The 16,479-nt window shown below is 42.6% G+C and overlaps 2 protein-coding genes across 4 annotated transcripts in view; one reads left to right on the top strand and one right to left on the bottom strand.

The window, feature by feature from the left end:
- Positions 1-14,385, top strand: part of lias (lipoic acid synthetase) — a 56,898-nt gene extending 42,513 nt beyond the window's left edge. For all 3 annotated transcript variants that reach the window (XM_060916514.1, XM_060916513.1, XM_060916515.1), the window contains exons 8-11: positions 7,310-7,455; positions 10,016-10,086; positions 10,243-10,354; positions 13,926-14,385. In XM_060916514.1, the coding sequence (XP_060772497.1) occupies positions 7,310-7,455; positions 10,016-10,086; positions 10,243-10,354; positions 13,926-13,984 (388 nt within the window). In that variant the 3' untranslated portion in view covers positions 13,985-14,385. The remainder of the gene's footprint in view (positions 1-7,309; positions 7,456-10,015; positions 10,087-10,242; positions 10,355-13,925) is intronic.
- The window catches only part of ugdh (UDP-glucose 6-dehydrogenase), a 41,253-nt gene continuing 39,156 nt past the window's right edge, over positions 14,383-16,479 (bottom strand). Inside the window, exons 11-12 of the mRNA XM_060916512.1 lie at positions 15,067-15,177; positions 14,383-14,980 (exon numbers count right to left, since the gene is read on the bottom strand). Of these exons, the coding sequence (XP_060772495.1) occupies positions 14,873-14,980; positions 15,067-15,177 (219 nt within the window). The 3' untranslated portion in view covers positions 14,383-14,872. The remainder of the gene's footprint in view (positions 14,981-15,066; positions 15,178-16,479) is intronic.

The raw sequence follows: 16,479 nt of genomic DNA, 5'->3' as shown, positions 1-16,479 counted from the left end.
CATATAATCTTTTTTTTATTCACCTTGTTATCCCGAGATAACGACATAATTAATTCAGGATGTCGAGAAAACAACACAACTAATTTGTGATCACAAGAAAACAAGACAGTTATTCCGTCTCATCTCATCTCATTATCTCTAGCCGCTTTATCCTGTTCTACAGGGTCACAGGCAAGCTGGAGCCTATCCCAGTTGACTACGGGCGAAAGGCGGGGTACACCCTGGACAAGTCGCCAGGTCATCACAGGGCTGACACATAGACACAGACAACCATTCACACTCACATTCACACCTACGGTCAATTTAGAGTCACCAGTTAACCTAACCTGCATGTCTTTGGACTGTGGGGGAAACCGGAGTACCCGGAGGAAACCCACGCGGACACGGGGAGAACATGCAAACTCTGCACAGAAAGGCCCTCGCCGGCCACGGGGCTCGAACCCGGACCTTCTTGCTGTGAGGCAACAGCGCTAATCACTACACCACCGTGCCGCCCACAATTATTCCGTGATCTCGAAAAAACAAAACAATTATTTCATGATCTTGAGAAAACAGCTGAGATTTCTAGCAGAGCTGCGCCCACCTGTGGGTCAGACAAGGAAGACTTAGAAATTGGCGGACATGTAACAGAGCAGAAATGGCTTTTTACGATGCCTTGAGAGAGAGGGGGGTCCCAGAGGAGAACATCACCCGGATGATAGAGGACAAGGTCCAGTCTTCTGCGGAGGTGCCGCGGACTAATTTTGAAATTATCCCCTATTAAAAGACTTGATGCAGTCTCTCCCTGTGTCAACCCCTGATCAAAATATTGCCTTATTAGGTGATCGATTATTCCAGACATTTTAATAACCAAAGTTGCGTCTATACAGAATGAGAAATAGCCCCAAAGTCAGCATATCACAAGTCTCTTGGCGCACCTGAATGAACCATTTCTCAGCTGTTTACTCGAGATCATGAAATAATTGTTTTGTTTTCTCGAGATCTCGAATTAGTTGTGTTGTTTTCTCAAGATCCTGAATTAATTATGTCATTATCTCGGGATAACAAGGTGAATAAAAAAAAGAATTATATGAAGGGCCTCTCTCGGCTTCCGTACCTTTCATTGGGTTTAACGGGTCTTTAAATATCAAATACTTACTGTAATCAGAAAATCATTAGTGTTGGCCATCAGCAAAGGTCGAGAATAGGATGAAAGTATACAATTTGAGGCACAATGTTAGTTTGTTTATTCAATTGGGGACACGGGGTCACATTGTGCTGCACTGTGTGCGATACGTCGGTATCGCACGAGGGCTTACACGAGACAAATGACTGCACGATACACACAGTGGCCATCTCACATATACATAGTTAAAGGTTCTGATTGCAAACTTGAATTCTGGGCAAAATGTTCTATGTTTATAGCTGTTGGAGTTTCGAGATGTTGAAACGCTGTGCGCACACACACCGTGTACCCTATGTGTCACTGTTTTGCCGAGATAAAAAGTGTCCCGCGTTTTATGATTCCGGAGATTGCTGAAGCAAGTGAGCAAGTGTTTAACCAAAACAAGTCGGCATGGATAAACACGGCGGACTCGGCTCTCCCGCCAGCTAAAAGCCAGTGGAAAAGAAAAGGAAAGCCTGCCTAAGATAGAGCAAGGTTAGATGACGTGTCATTTTTCTGGACAGATAGCTAAATCATTCTAGCTAGTGCTTAGCTATCCCAGCCTGAGAATGCATGGGCTCGACTCCACAGTAGCGAGTATGGCGTTATAGGGGCCTTTCACGTGACGTCATCATAACTGCAGATTTGTTTATCCGGCCAAGCTTTGTGTTTGACAACAACCGGCACAAGTGTACATGAGTGATTGTCAGCCCAATTCAGTACATCTACAGATAAACTTGTAGGAGTTGCAGCTCAAAGAACAATGCCAGAGACCTGTAGTGCTTTTGGATGTAATAACAGACTTGGAGATAAGCCTGGTTTCACTTTTCACTGAACCCAGAAAGACAAGAGAAATGGAGAGCTGCAGTTAAACAGGAAGAAAAACATTCCCGTGTGTGTGGAGAACATTTTATATCAGGTTAGCGTGAAAGCTCTGTGCAACGTTAAAATGTAGATCTGGATGTGGCCTTGGGATGCGATATATTTTATTAGACCTAATGCTTGGCTCGACTAGCAGCATGTTTATGTACTGATAATGTAGACTCGGCTAAACACCATAAAATATGCAAGCTCTAGGCTCTGGCTTGTTTATTACTATTAGAAGTCCATGTTTGAGCATTTTGTCATAATAAGGTATTTTTCTTTATCAGGAATTTCCATAACATTCCGGCACAAAACCTGCCTCGAAATATTGGTAGGCATCTGTACTTTTGTAAGCCTTTAAGCATCTCCGGTGTATTTAGAAATCCCAAATACTAAATAGTTCAAGATGTCATAGTGTCCCAAATCCAGTAGTTGGTTTCCCATCCACTTTTCAAGTGGAACAAGAAGACAGAGTCATCTATATCCCCCGCCGTATACTATATACCACGACTATACAACTATATACCACGTTTCAAGATATTATTTGTCACATTTTTCAAGTTCCGCTGCAGGAAACCAACCCTACCTCTTTACACTGATCTCAGCAACCCATGGCATAAACCCACTGGACCTTTGGTCCAGGTGAGCTAAAAATTAAAATTCCTCACATTTCTTAGTATGAAAAGGCACATCTACATCACCTTGTTAACATGTATACCAAGTTTCAAATCGGTATCATGAATAGTTTTGGATATACACTCCGGAAACCAACATTGCTCTTAGAAACTAAGTCAAAATCTATTTTTTATGTAAAAAGTTGAAGAAATTTTTTTTCAAAAATCCAAAATAGCAAAAGTCACCAGTTCACGTGTTGCTTGATACAAAGTTTCTTGAAGATATCTTCAGTAGTTTTAAAGATATGGCCCCGAAATGAAAACGTGACTGGACGGACAGATGGAACCCGTTTCTATATCCCCTACCCAAACTTTGTTTGGGCAGGGGATAATAAATACATCTGTGGGCAAATTAAGAAGATGACGCCTTAATTTTTGTCTAATGTAAACTCTAGTACAGCAAAATTTCATCTCTACATGTAACCCATCTGAAGCTGTGAGTGCGTGCACACGCACACAGAGAGAGAGAGAGAGAGAGAGAGCGCAGTGGGCAGAATAAATCAATACGTTTGTGGGTAAATTATATGGATCTGTGACGCCTGCATGTTTCAGCTTTTGGATGTAACGCGATCTGCTGGTATAAAATAAAATTTTAATCGTCACAATGTTTTCCACACATCGTCATCTTGGTGTGACGCAGTTCCATAGTTATGCTAATTAGTTAAAGCTCCTCGTGTTCGGCTGTTTCCGTAGGGCCGTACTGTTTACCTCAAGAGGTAGGAAAACGGTCCCAAAACGGAGAAAAGCGACCCTCAGCACATCAAAATGATCACATCTCGTCCGCATGATTAGCTAGTGGACGAGATGTAATCATTTTGATGAGAGACTGCCATGATGGCTGTAGGGTGATGAGCGATTGCCATCATGTAGGGTCCGGCGTCTGTCCGTCCACAATTCACAAAAATCGCAACTCCTCCCTGAGTTTTCACTGGATTTTGATTCTGATTGTTTTGTTTGGAAGATCTAATCAGTCCGCACAAAAGTCACTCCCTGGTTTTGTGATTTCTCATTAATGAACTTTCAGGAAAATTGCTCCTCATCCTTGAGTTTTCAATGGATTTTGATTCTGATGGTGCGTTCATGTGTTATGGGAATTATGGTAAATACCAAACGCCGACATGGAAAGCACACATGAACGCCCCCTCTTGTGGTATTTTCCACTGGGCAACTCGTAGAAAATTTTGATACACGAGTTGCCGAGATGAGATGAACTTTAACCTTTTCAACATGGCGGCGAGCGGTACAAGACTAGCTTATGAACCAAGAAAGAAGTGGTTTTCACGTACGGAAAGCTGACTCTCACCTTTTAAACGAGTCATGTTATGTATATTATATTATTATAATATGTATATTATAGCCTAATACAAAATATTCTGTGGCTGTCCAAAGAACGCCAACAATGATCTAGATACTGGCTACTCTCATTGTGGCTACAGCCAAATTTCCAAAAGCTGCGTGACATTCATTGTGTTAAGAAAATCTCTACTTGTCATGATCAGGAAATATTCAGCATTATTTACCTTTTGACTTTTGATAACTCATATTCCTGCTGCAGCTGATGAACAAGGCAATCTATAATTGTTTTAGCCAAATAACAGGCCTGATTCTGAATCTGGTCCACCATCTTTAATTTGTCAACAACAACAAAAGCATGTGAACACAACACACTGGTAAATACCACTTCCCAACTGGAAAATATCATCTTCCCATAGCACATGAACGCAGCATGATTGTTTTGTTTTGAAGATCTAATTGTCCTCATGAAGAGCAATGTAGCTAATTATAAACGAGTCTGGTTTCTCATGGTACGGCCGTGTAAGCCACTGCGTCGCTGACACTCTGGTATTGTTCTTGCGAGACGTAGGAAAACGCCGTGCACAAAAAAAAAAAAATTTATGAAAATTTCAGATGACTTTGCAGTCAGCACCTTTAACAGCAAGTATGAATCAATATTAACTTTTATCCTCTGATAGGACACCATCACTTTTCATTCAGTGTACATGTGTAATTGAGATAAATAAGCTGTTTAAACTTCACTGTGCAATCTGGTAAATCAGCAGTTATAATCAATATATATCTAGTATGTGTAAATAAATACAGTATGTTCCAGCTTGATGGAAAACTTGAGGATGACATTTTACCTTATACAGCTTTAAAATCCCAAATATATAATTAAACTTTGTAAGTCATACTTAAAATGTATGTAAATAGACACACAAAACTCTTTCACCATCTCCATACATTTTATGTACTATGTACATATTGTGGGCGGCACGGTGGTGTAGTGGTTAGCGCTGTCGCCTCACAGCAAGAAGGTCCTGGGTTTGAGCCCCGTGGCCGGCGAGGGCCTTTCTGTGCGGAGTTTGCATGTTCTCCCCGTGTCCGCGTGGGTTTCCTCCGGGTGCTCCGGTTTCCCCCACAGTCCAAAGACATGCAGGTTAGGTTAACTGGTGACTCTAAATTGACCGTAGGTGTGAATGTGAGTGTGAATGGTTATCTGTGTCTATGTGTCAGCCCTGTGATGACCTGGCGACTTGTCCAGGGTGTACCCCGCCTTTCGCCCGTAGTCAGCTGGGATAGGCTCCAGCTTGCCTGCAACTCTGTAGAACAGGATAAAGCGGCTAGAGATAATGAGATGAGATGAGATATTCCTCAATGTAAAACCGCAATGCATGTGCGGATCACATCATCTATGGTACATAATATCTTGAAAAAATTCCGAGAAATCTTTGTACGCAAGGGACAAGACTAAAAACCAAAAATGGATGGCTGTGATCTTCAGGTCCGCAGGCGACACTGCATTAAAAACAGATACTATTCTGTAGAGGAATACAGCTTTAAAATCCCAAATATATAATTATTATATACATAATGTTATAAATATGTACATAAATGACTGTATATGGAAGTAGACACACAAAAGTGATGCTGAAGCTGTGTGTAAATAAGAGATGAAGGACAGGACAAAATGACCTTTTTTTGGATTTACAAAAACAGTAAATAAGAAAGTGAAATTCCTCTCTGCATTTAACCCATCTGAAGCAGTGAATCCACACACAAACAATGAGCTCATACCCAGAGCAGTGGGCAGCCACGCTAACAGCACCCGAGGAGCAGTTGGGAGTTAGGTGCTTCGCTCAAGGGCACCTCAGCCCAAGGCCGTCCCATATTAACCTAACCGCATGTCTTTGGGGGAAACCGGAGCACCCAGAGGAAACCCACACAGACAACATGCAAACTCCACACAGAAAGGCCCTCATCAGCCGCTGGGTTCGAACCCAGAACCTTCTTGCCGTGAGGCGACCGTGCTAACCACTACACCACCCTGAAAATAAACAAAAAAAACCACTTTTTATTTTAAAACATTCAAGTAATCAGTTCATCTAAAGAGTAACACCATCTTTGGATTATAATTATGTATGTAAAACGTGTACCTTGAGTTATTGCTCATGAAGTTTAGCTGAGCACATGTTGGGGGGGAAAAAAATAATTTGTTGAGAACTGAAGGTTCTCTCCGCGAGGGGGCGCTCACAGTGAACCTTCCAGAAAACAGTGCAGCGTCTGGAAGCAGCTCAGGGGGTTAAGCGCTGTTGCGACCACCAGGGGGCGCATAAAATCCTTTTTTTTAAAATAAAAAGTGTATTTCAGGCTCATAGTGTCTTGTATTTTCATATTATTATTATTATTATTATTAGTAGTAGTAGTAGTAGTAATGAGTCTTAATGAAAAGTACTCCATATATGGGTTATCATTTCAAAAATTTTACTTCCTTAGGCCACACCAATTTAATTAGTTGGTTCTCGGATTTCTCATCTCATCTCATTATCTGTAGCCGCTTTATCCTTCTACAGGGTTGCAGGCAAGCTGGAGCCTATCCCAGCTGACTATGGGCAAAAGGTGGGGTACACCCTGGACAAGTCGCCAGGTCATCACAGGGCTGACACATAGACACAGACAACCATTCACACTCACATTCACACCTACGGTCAATTTAGAGTCACCAGTTAACCTAACCTGCATGTCTTTGGACTGTGGGGGAAACCGGAGCACCCGGAGGAAACCCACAGGGAGAACATGCAAGCTCCACACAGAAAGGCCCTCACCGGCCTCGAACCCGGACCTTCTTGCTGTGAGGCGACAGCGTTAACCACTACACCACCGTGCTGCCCGGTTCTCGGATTTTTTCAGGAAAAATATGAAGCGAGCAGGCGAAATAAAAATAAAATTAAAAAATGCTCTGATGGTAAAATTAGCGGTGGAAATAGATCAAACAATACAGGCAAACCAGTAAACAGAATTTCAACACACCTGTCAAAGATTTTATGCTTCTGTTCGCTGAATATCTTAACAATCACAAACACAGGCTTTGCAGGACTCCCCTCCACAGACATGTTTCTTCTACAAGTCTTTATCGAAAGTGAAAGGGGCGATTTGATTGGTTTTCGACGTCACGTGACCTTTTCTGTTGGCGGGAGTTTGATTTCGATTTTTTTTTTTCATTTTGCATTTTCTTCAAGCGGCGATTCCGAGAACCAACTAATTGAATTGGTGTGGCCTTATGTGACAATCAATCAGTTGTTTTTACTTCCAAGTTTGCTACTTTCTAATTTATAGTTTTGACCTTCAGGTATGTACGTGACCCACGTGCCAACTTTGACCAGTCGCTTGCTGTGCTGCGCCACGCTAAGAGTGTTAAACCGAGCATACTTACCAAAACCTCAATTATGCTCGGACTTGGTGAAACCGACACACAGATACGCTCTACTCTGGAAGGTATATACACACACACACACACACACACACTTGCATATACATTCAGGGCTTTCCCCAGAAAAAAATATCAGAGCGGTGTTACTGATACGGAGCTCAGACCAGAGGGGCCCATAGGGCCAGCTGCCAAGGGGGTCCAGGAGCATGCTCTCCTGGAAAATTTTGAAATTACAGGCTTCAAACGGTGCATTCTGGTGGCATCTAGGGCTGATTTAGGCACAATTCAACATGATTAAATTTGTTGGTTTTTTTCCCTTGTTAAATATGCAAGGGGCAAAATTTAAAGGGCAAAATTAGATTTGAAATGAAAACACAAGAAACAGTCAATTCAGAGAAATATCTCATTTTATTGCACAACAAAAAAAATGCATAATATTGAACCTGAAATTAGAATATTTGCAATACTGCTGTCAACTACAGACCTGCAACCCAACAGTCAAAAGTCACACACAAAAGCCTGCAGTATAGTGGCAGGAACAGAATCCAGGCCAACTCATGCAACAGTGCCAACTAGCGCCAGAACATGGTTTTATGTATGGTTGCGCATGGCAGTCAGTACATGTAGCGAAACCCTTTATTTTCGCTTCTGGGTTGAGTACCAGGATAATCTAGACCTACAGTGGTGCTTGAAAGTTTGTGAATCCTTTAGAATTTTCTATATTTCTGCATAAATATGACCCAAAACATTATCAGATTTTCACACAAGTCCTAAAAGTAGATAAAGAGAACCCAGTTAAACAAACGAGACAAAAATATTATACTTGGCCATTTATTTATTGAGGGAAATGATCCAATATTACATATCTGTGAGTGGCAAGAGTATGTGAACCTTTGCTTTCAGCATCTGGTGTGACCCCCTTGTGCAGCAATAACTGTAACTAAACGTTTCCGGTAACTGTTGATCAGTCCTGCACACCGGCTTGGAGGAATTTTAGCCCGTTCCTCCGTACAGAACAGCTTCAACTCTGGGATGTTGGTGGGTTTCCTCACATGAACTGCTCACTTCAGGTCCTTCCACAACATTTCGATTGGATTAAGGTCAGGACTTTGACTTGGCCATTCCAAAACATTAACTTTATTCTTCTTTAACCATTCTTTGGTAGAACGACTTGTGTGCTTAGGGTCGTTGTCTTGCTGCATGACCCACCTTCTCTTGAGATTCAGTTCATGGACAGATGTCCTGATATTTTCCTTTAGAATTTGCTGGGATAATTCAGAATTCATTGTTCCATCAATGATGGCAAGCCATCCTGGCCCAGATGCAGCAAAACAGGCCCAAACCATGATACTACCACCACCATGTTTCACAGATGGGATAAGGTTCTTATGCTGGAATGCAGTGTTTTCCTTTCTCCAAACATAACGCTTCTCATTTAAACCAAAAAGTTCTATTTTGCTCTCATCCGTTCACAAAACATTTTTTCAGTAGCCTTCTGGCTTGTCCACATGCTCTTTAGCAAACTGCAGACGAGCAGCAATGTTCTTTTCGGAGAGCAGTGGCTTTCTCCTTGCAACCCTTCCATGCACACCATTGTTGTTCAGTGTTCTCCTGATGGTGGACTCATGAACATTAGCCAATGTGAGAGAGGCCTTCAGTTGCTTAGAAGTTACTCTGGGGTCCTTTGTGACCTCGCCGACTATTACACGCCTTGCTCTTGGAGTGATCTTTGTTGGTCGACCACTCCTGGGGAGGGTAACAATGGTCTTGAATTTCCTCCATTTGTACACAATCTGTCTGACTATGGATTGGTGGAGTCCAAACTCTTTAGAGATGGTTTTGTAACCTTTTCCAGCCTGATGAGCATCAACAACGCTTTTTCTGAGGTCCTCAGAAATCTCCTTTGTTCGTGCCATGATACACTTCCACAAACATGTGTTGTGAAGATCAGACTTTGATAGATCCCTGTTCTTTAAATAAAACAGGGTGCCCACTCACACCTGATTGTCATCCCATTGATTGAAAACACCTGACTCTAATTTCACCTTCAAATTAACTGCTAATCCTAGAGGTTCACATACTTTTGCCGCTCACAGATATGTAATATTGGATCATTTCCCTCAATAAATAAATGACCAAGTATAATATTTTTGTCTCGTTTGTTTAACTGGGTTCTCTTTATCTACTTTTAGGTCTTGTGTGAAAATCTGATGATGTTTTAGGTCATATTTATGCGGAAATATAGAACATTCTAAAGGGTTCACAAACTTTCAAGCACCACTGTAGATCATTTTCATCCTCATACCCTGTGGATGGGGCGGAGTCTTCCTGGAAGAGATTACTAGTAGTTTGTGATGGACTCATCGTAAAGATGATTATTTATTTGGAAAGTAGCAGAGCAACTGCTTTGTTTCTTTCTTTTGTCATCAGTCTGTCAGCAGATACTGGCTATCTTTCGAGACCGATATGTGTACAGAGCAGATTGTTTTCACGAGTTTCAAGCAAAAAAAAAAAAGACATGTTGGTGGGACATGTTACAGACAGTATATTGCAGTCATATTATTTATGTAGTTAACGCCTTCTACCTGAAGTAAGCTCAGTTTTTTTTTTTTTGTCCTGTTACAGAGTTGAAGGACTCGGGTGTGGACTGTCTGACGCTTGGCCAGTACATGCAACCAACAAAACGACATCTGAAGGTACGACAGAGTTACTGAAGCAGCTACACATCTTACATGACCACCAGAGCTGCTGCTGTCTCCTGAGTTCACCCTGACGTTCAGGGCTGTGTTTATACAGAGGTGCATTAATGTGCTCATTTCTGAAATGTGAAAAGTGTGTGTGTGTGTGTGTAGGTCGAGGAGTACATAACACCAGAGAAGTTTGCTCAGTGGGAGAAGGTTGGGCAGGAAATGGGGTTCGTTTACACAGCGAGTGGTCCCCTAGTGCGCTCCTCTTATAAAGCAGGTAACACACACTCAATTGAGTGGACAAACCAGAAGTGTGTATGCTGTATCTCAGTCTGGACGTGTTCTGATAAAATATTGATTAGCGATGCATTCATTCTGATACCCAGTATCTGATACCGTGAGATGTAAAACTTATTGCACTAACGAACAGACGTTAATAATTAAACATATCTTTAATAGAGGGCGGCACGGTGGTGTAGTGGTTAGCACTGTCACCTCACAGCAAGAAGGTCCGGGTTCGAGCCCCGTGGCCGGCGAGGGCCTTTCTGTGCGGAGTTTGCATGTTCTCTCCGTGTCCGCGTGGGTTTCCTCCGGGTGCTCCGGTTTCCCCCACAGTCCAAAGACATGCAGGTTAGGTTAAAGGTGGGGTATGAGATTTTTTTCAGGAGTATTTTTTACCATATTGCTTGAAAAGCTCCTCAGACCCATGTTGCAAGCAGTACAATAGAAAGTTTGACCCAAAAACGAAATATTTTAATCCAGTCTACAGTGTAAAATAAAGGAAAAACGTCATCCAATCCTATCGAGGTACCACCTCAAAATGATTGGATACTGACACGTCAATCAGACTGAAGCCCACGAGCAGCCCGGCCCTTCTGTGTGTGTGTGTGTGTGTGAGAGAGCGAGCGAGCAGCCCCTCCCCCAACCCGCGCGCTGAGCAGCCCCTCCCCCAACCCGCGCGCTGAGCAGGGAAAGACAGAAATGCATAGAAAAAGGTCCCTCCAAACAACAGGGATTTACACGAAAACGGAAGGAGATAGTCACAAAATTATTTCACAGTGAGTGCCACAAGGCTCTCCTGAACACACTGATTTAATTTTTTTGTCTGTAGTGTAAAAAATGAGGTCACTAGAGCGAATTAAAAACGAGTGACTTTTCTGCCAAGTTTACAATGGCAGTCTATGGGGCTGCGCGCCTGCCCTCTCCTCACTTTCAGGCTTCTCATTCAAAAACTGCAAGTCCTATCGTGTAGGTAGACACATTGTGTGAATCAGGACAAGTGTGGCTACTACTTTTGGGAAAATTATGTGTGTGGAGTGAAAATTGGGGCTGAAAACACAGTTTAAATGAGAAAGTTTGAGCTATTTTTCCAAGCTCTCTACACTCTAACTTAACGAGACGCGGGGGGTGGGAGCATGGCGAGGGCGGGCTTGTTTCTTTTCAAAATATGGCTTGCGGGAACCGTTATTCCAAAATCTCGTACCCCACCTTTAACTGGTGACTCTAAATTGACCGTAGGTGTGAATGTGAGTGTGAATGGTTGTCTGTGTCTATGTGTCAGCCCTGTGATGACCTGGCGACTTGTCCAGGGTGTACCCCGCCTTTCGCCCGTAGTCAGCTGGGATAGGCTCCAGCTTGCCTGCGACCCTGTAGAACAGGATAAACCGGCTAGAGATAATGAGATGAGATGAGATCTTTAATAGAGTGTGAAGTCGCACTCCGTTAGCAAAACTAAATATTGTGATGCATTATTGTGTATCATCCGTCTCTGTTCTAACTTCTCCTGTTTGTAGGTATTTGGTAGATTTTAGTAGCTACAGTCAACTCTATAATTATTGCCGACCTTCATGAAAATGAGCAAAATGAACCCATACAGTGAGTGATATTTTGAGATTAAACTTTTGGGGATGCTGTATAGCAGTGTTTCTGGGCTGCACTTTTTTTTTTTTTGAAAAAGTGAATGTAACGCCTCTAAACCTCACTTTTTTCCTTGTACAAAGCAACAATCATGATGTTGATTGACCATGTGTTTTCCAACCATAGCTGATCCAAAAGACCATAAATTGATGGAAAAATCAATAAAATCAGCCAATTTTCACGGAATCTGCCGAGACTGAACCGGAAGATCCCGAAGGGGTGCGTGATGTCATATGTGTAACAATCCAGGTATCAATTTCGTTCCCGTGCGCAGCAGTGGTTAGACCAGTCTCGATACGGAATCACGATAGTGATTGGGATTCTTATATGTCGGACGAAGGGGCAGATGATCTCATCTCATCTCATTATCTCTAGCCGCTTTATCCTGTTCTACAGGGTCGCAGGCAAGCTGGAGCCTATCCCAGCTGACTACGGGCGAAAGGCGGGGTACACCCTGGACAAGTCGCCAGGTCATCACAGGGCTGACACATAGACACAGACAACCATTCACACTCACATTCACACCTGCGGTCAATTTAGAGTCACCAGTTAACCTAACCTGCATGTCTTTGGACTGTGGGGGAAACCGGAGCACCCGGAGGAAACCCACGTGGACACGGGGAGAACATGCAAACTCCGCACAGAAAGGCCCTCGCCGGCCACGGGGCTCGAACCCGGACCTTCTTGCTGTGAGGCGACAGTGCTAACCACTACGCCACCGTGCCACCCGGGGCAGATGATTATCAAGGATATTCCCGAGTAAATGGTTATCTTTTCGAGCGCCCAAGACGAGAAACCGCCAGTTCACGACAGTCTTCCTCTGTAGCGCACGCAAGATGGAGAGATGGATAGAGAGAGAGAGAGATGTGCAGAACACGGTGGTTACATTTCATCATGTTTTCCTGAACAAAACTAAAAACAAATCAAATCTTGCAATATTGCAATCCGAGAGCATTTAACACGGTTCAGTTAATAATTAATGATGATTGCGCTTGCGCATTTTTCTTCCTGTTAAAATACATCAGATATGATAAGATCGGCTGTCACAAGTGCGTGAATCGAGCGTCATTATCCTGCGTCTGGTGCAGTGTGCGTGAAATAATAGGGGAATCGACAAACTGTCCAAATGTCATGTATTCAACAAATGGGTTTCTTTTATGCTTTTATTTCTTTTAAGTGCTGCCAGGCGAGGTTCATTTTGCCTGGCAACACTTATATCGGTTATCTGATTTCTTCGTACTGAAAGTTGTTTGATTTTCCCCCATGATGACAGATGACCAAGACTTTCTGAAAATCAGAAAGTGGTAGGTTCCCCCCACAAGAGTGTGTATTTCTTGCAGTAATTATCTCATCTCATCTCATTATCTCTAGCCGCTTTATCCTTCTACAGGGTCGCAGGCAAGCTGGAGCCTATCCCAGCTGACTACGGGCGAAAGGCGGGGTACACCCTGGACAAGTCACCAGGTCATCACAGGGCTGACACATAGACACAGACAACCATTCACACTCACATTCACACCTACGGTCAATTTAGAGTCACCAGTTAACCTAACCTGCATGTCTTTGGACTGTGGGGGAAACCGGAGCACCCGGAGGAAACCCACGCGGACACGGGGAGAACATGCAAACTCCACACAGAAAGGCCCTCGCCGGCCACGGGGCTCGAACCCGGACCTTCTTGCTGTGAGGCGACAGCGCTAACCACTACACCACCGTGCCGCCCGGCCATTTTCATGAAGGGTGCAAATAATTCTGGCACTGACTATAATTCAGATTGAGGATCAGAATTCGTGCAGATTTTGCATATTGAACACTTGGCAAAGCTGACTGCAGTATGGGTACAGACCTGAGATACAGTATGAATATTTCACACTGCCATCTTAGTAGAACAGCCAAATATTTCAAAAACTGTCTGGTGTTTATTTGCACAGGTGAGTTCTTCCTAAAGAACCTGCTGAAAAAGAGAAAGACGGAAGGAACGGTGGAATAACGACGTGCATCATGAACATGGGACTCTATCCATGCCGTCTACTCTTCTGCACTCCAGTCGGAGAATATCAGAAAACGTTTATTTTAGTCCACACTGTCAAATCTGATTAGTTTTCTAATGGTAGTGGGACGGGAAGGGATGGATTGTGGGTAATGAAGTCTTCTAGGACGTCGAAGCGAATGGAAGGAAGACATTCGTAAATGTATATTATGGAGAAAATGACCTATTCAGAATGCATTAGTTGTTTGGACCACGCCCTCAGGATCACCAGGGTGGTGGGTGGTGAAGTGATGCCCAAAAATCAGTACTTTTACTGAGAAAGAGAGAGATTGCATACGGTGGAAATAAGATTCGAAATTAAACATGACTTGTACAGTGTAATAAAATGACTCTGAAGCATTTGTTCACTTGTTTTATTTCATGAAAATAAGTTTTAATTGGTCCATATGCATTTAAGAAAGTCTTAAAACCATATTACATGTTAGTGTTACTAATCTGTACAATATGAAATGATCGTTTTTTTTTTATAAAGTTCACATATCTCACATGACATGATTAATCACAATCATCCATCATACTTCAGACACGCTGTATAAAACCTGACTAACGGCTCTGCACAAACACTCAAAAGCGTTTGTTTTTTCACTGCAATTATACGTGTAACAACACGTCACGCTCAAAAACGAGGACTGAACAACTAAACGTTCTCAAAGTGAAAGGGATTTCTACTTTTTTTTTTTTTTTTAAATCTGCAAAATTCTTTACTGATCGTACATGCAGCAGCATGATGTTCTCTAAAGATGATGAGGGAGCTGTAGGACACGGTGCTGCGAGAGGAGAATTACAAGCTCAGCATCAGTTTTAAAAGACAGTCAATAAACCCATGTCTCAGACTTTGGATTTCTTAGTTGGTGGTTCGTTGAGGGTGATCCTGGGGACTGCGTTCGTGGGTGTGAAAGGAAGCCTGGTCATCACCTTCTTTCCAATTGTCTCAATCTACACACACAAATACAGACATTACATGAAGCTCCACTGTTTAAATATATGATGTAATGAACAAAATGACAGAATGAGACACAGACCTGAAACCCGAGGTTCTGTAGTTGGAGGTGTAAGTGGTCGAGGACTCTGCGGCCATCAAATATGAATGCTGGCTTCAGCATCTGGTGATAAATCTGTGCGTAATCCAGATCCTTCAAAACACACACAATGTTAAAAAGGCTTCATGTTCACACACGAGCAAAAAAAAAAAAAAAAAAAAAAAAAAGCACGACCTGGGCTCATCACAGCTCTTGATATCAAAACACAAGGTAAAACTACTGCTAAATGGTTATACGGGTTTATGCACTCTTACTAGTTAAATTTCATTTTGCTCATTTTCTAAACAAGATCAACTGTGAGCTACTGATCGCTTACGTATCCCCCCGCTCTCGCTTATACAGTGGGGCAAAAAAGTATTTAGTCAGCCACCAATTGTGCAAGTTCTCCCACTTAAAAAGATGAGAGAGGCCTGTAATTTTCATCATAGGTACACTTCAACTATGAGAGACAGAATGGGGGGAAAGAATCCAGGAAATCACATTGTAGGATTTTTAATGAATTAAATGGTAAATTCCTCGGTAAAATAAGTATTTGGTCATCTACAAACAAGCAAGATTTCTGGCTCTCACAGACCTGTAACAACTTCTTTAAGAGGTAAAAACTTCTTTTTGGTAAAAACTCAACTTGTCGTGTTTGGAGGAGAAAGAATGCTGAGTTGCATCCAAAGAACACCATACCTAGTGTGAAGCATGGGGGTGGAAACATCATGCTTTGGGGCTGTTTTTCTGCAAAGGGACCAGGAAGACTGATCCGTGTAAAGGAAAGAATGAATGGGGCCATGTATCGTGAGATTTTGAGTGAAAACCACCTTCCATCAGCAAGGGCATTGAAGATGAAACATGGCTGGGTCTTTCAGCATGACAATGATCCCAAACACACCGCCCGGGCAATGAAGGAGTGGCTTCGTAACAAGCATTTCAAGGTCCTGGAGTGGTCTAGCCAGTCTCCAGATCTCAACCCCATAGAAAATCTTTGGAGGGAGTTGAAAGTCCGTGTTGCCCAGCGACAGCCCCAAAACATCACTGCTCTAGAGGAGATCTGCATGGAGGAATGGGCCAAAATACCAGCAACAGTGTGTGAAAACCTTGTGAAGACTTACAGAAAACGTTTGACTTCTGTCATTGCCAACAAAGGGTATATAACAAAGTATTATTTTCCACCATAATTTGCAAATAAATTCTTTAAAAATCAGACAATGTGATTTTCTGGATTTTTTTTCTCATTTTGTCTCTCATAGTTGAGGTATACCTATGATGAAAATTACAGGCCTCTCTCATCTTTTTAAGTGGGAGAACTTGCACAATTGGTGACTGACTAAATACTTTTTTGCCCCACTGTATCAGAATGCAAGCAATCGAAGGAATAGGTCACTTATTACGAATGTTGACTTCAAC

The sequence above is a fragment of the Neoarius graeffei genome, chromosome 3 (assembly GCF_027579695.1).
Source record: "Neoarius graeffei isolate fNeoGra1 chromosome 3, fNeoGra1.pri, whole genome shotgun sequence".
Taxonomy (NCBI): domain Eukaryota; kingdom Metazoa; phylum Chordata; class Actinopteri; order Siluriformes; family Ariidae; genus Neoarius; species Neoarius graeffei.
This window is presented reverse-complemented; position numbering and strand designations above follow the sequence as displayed.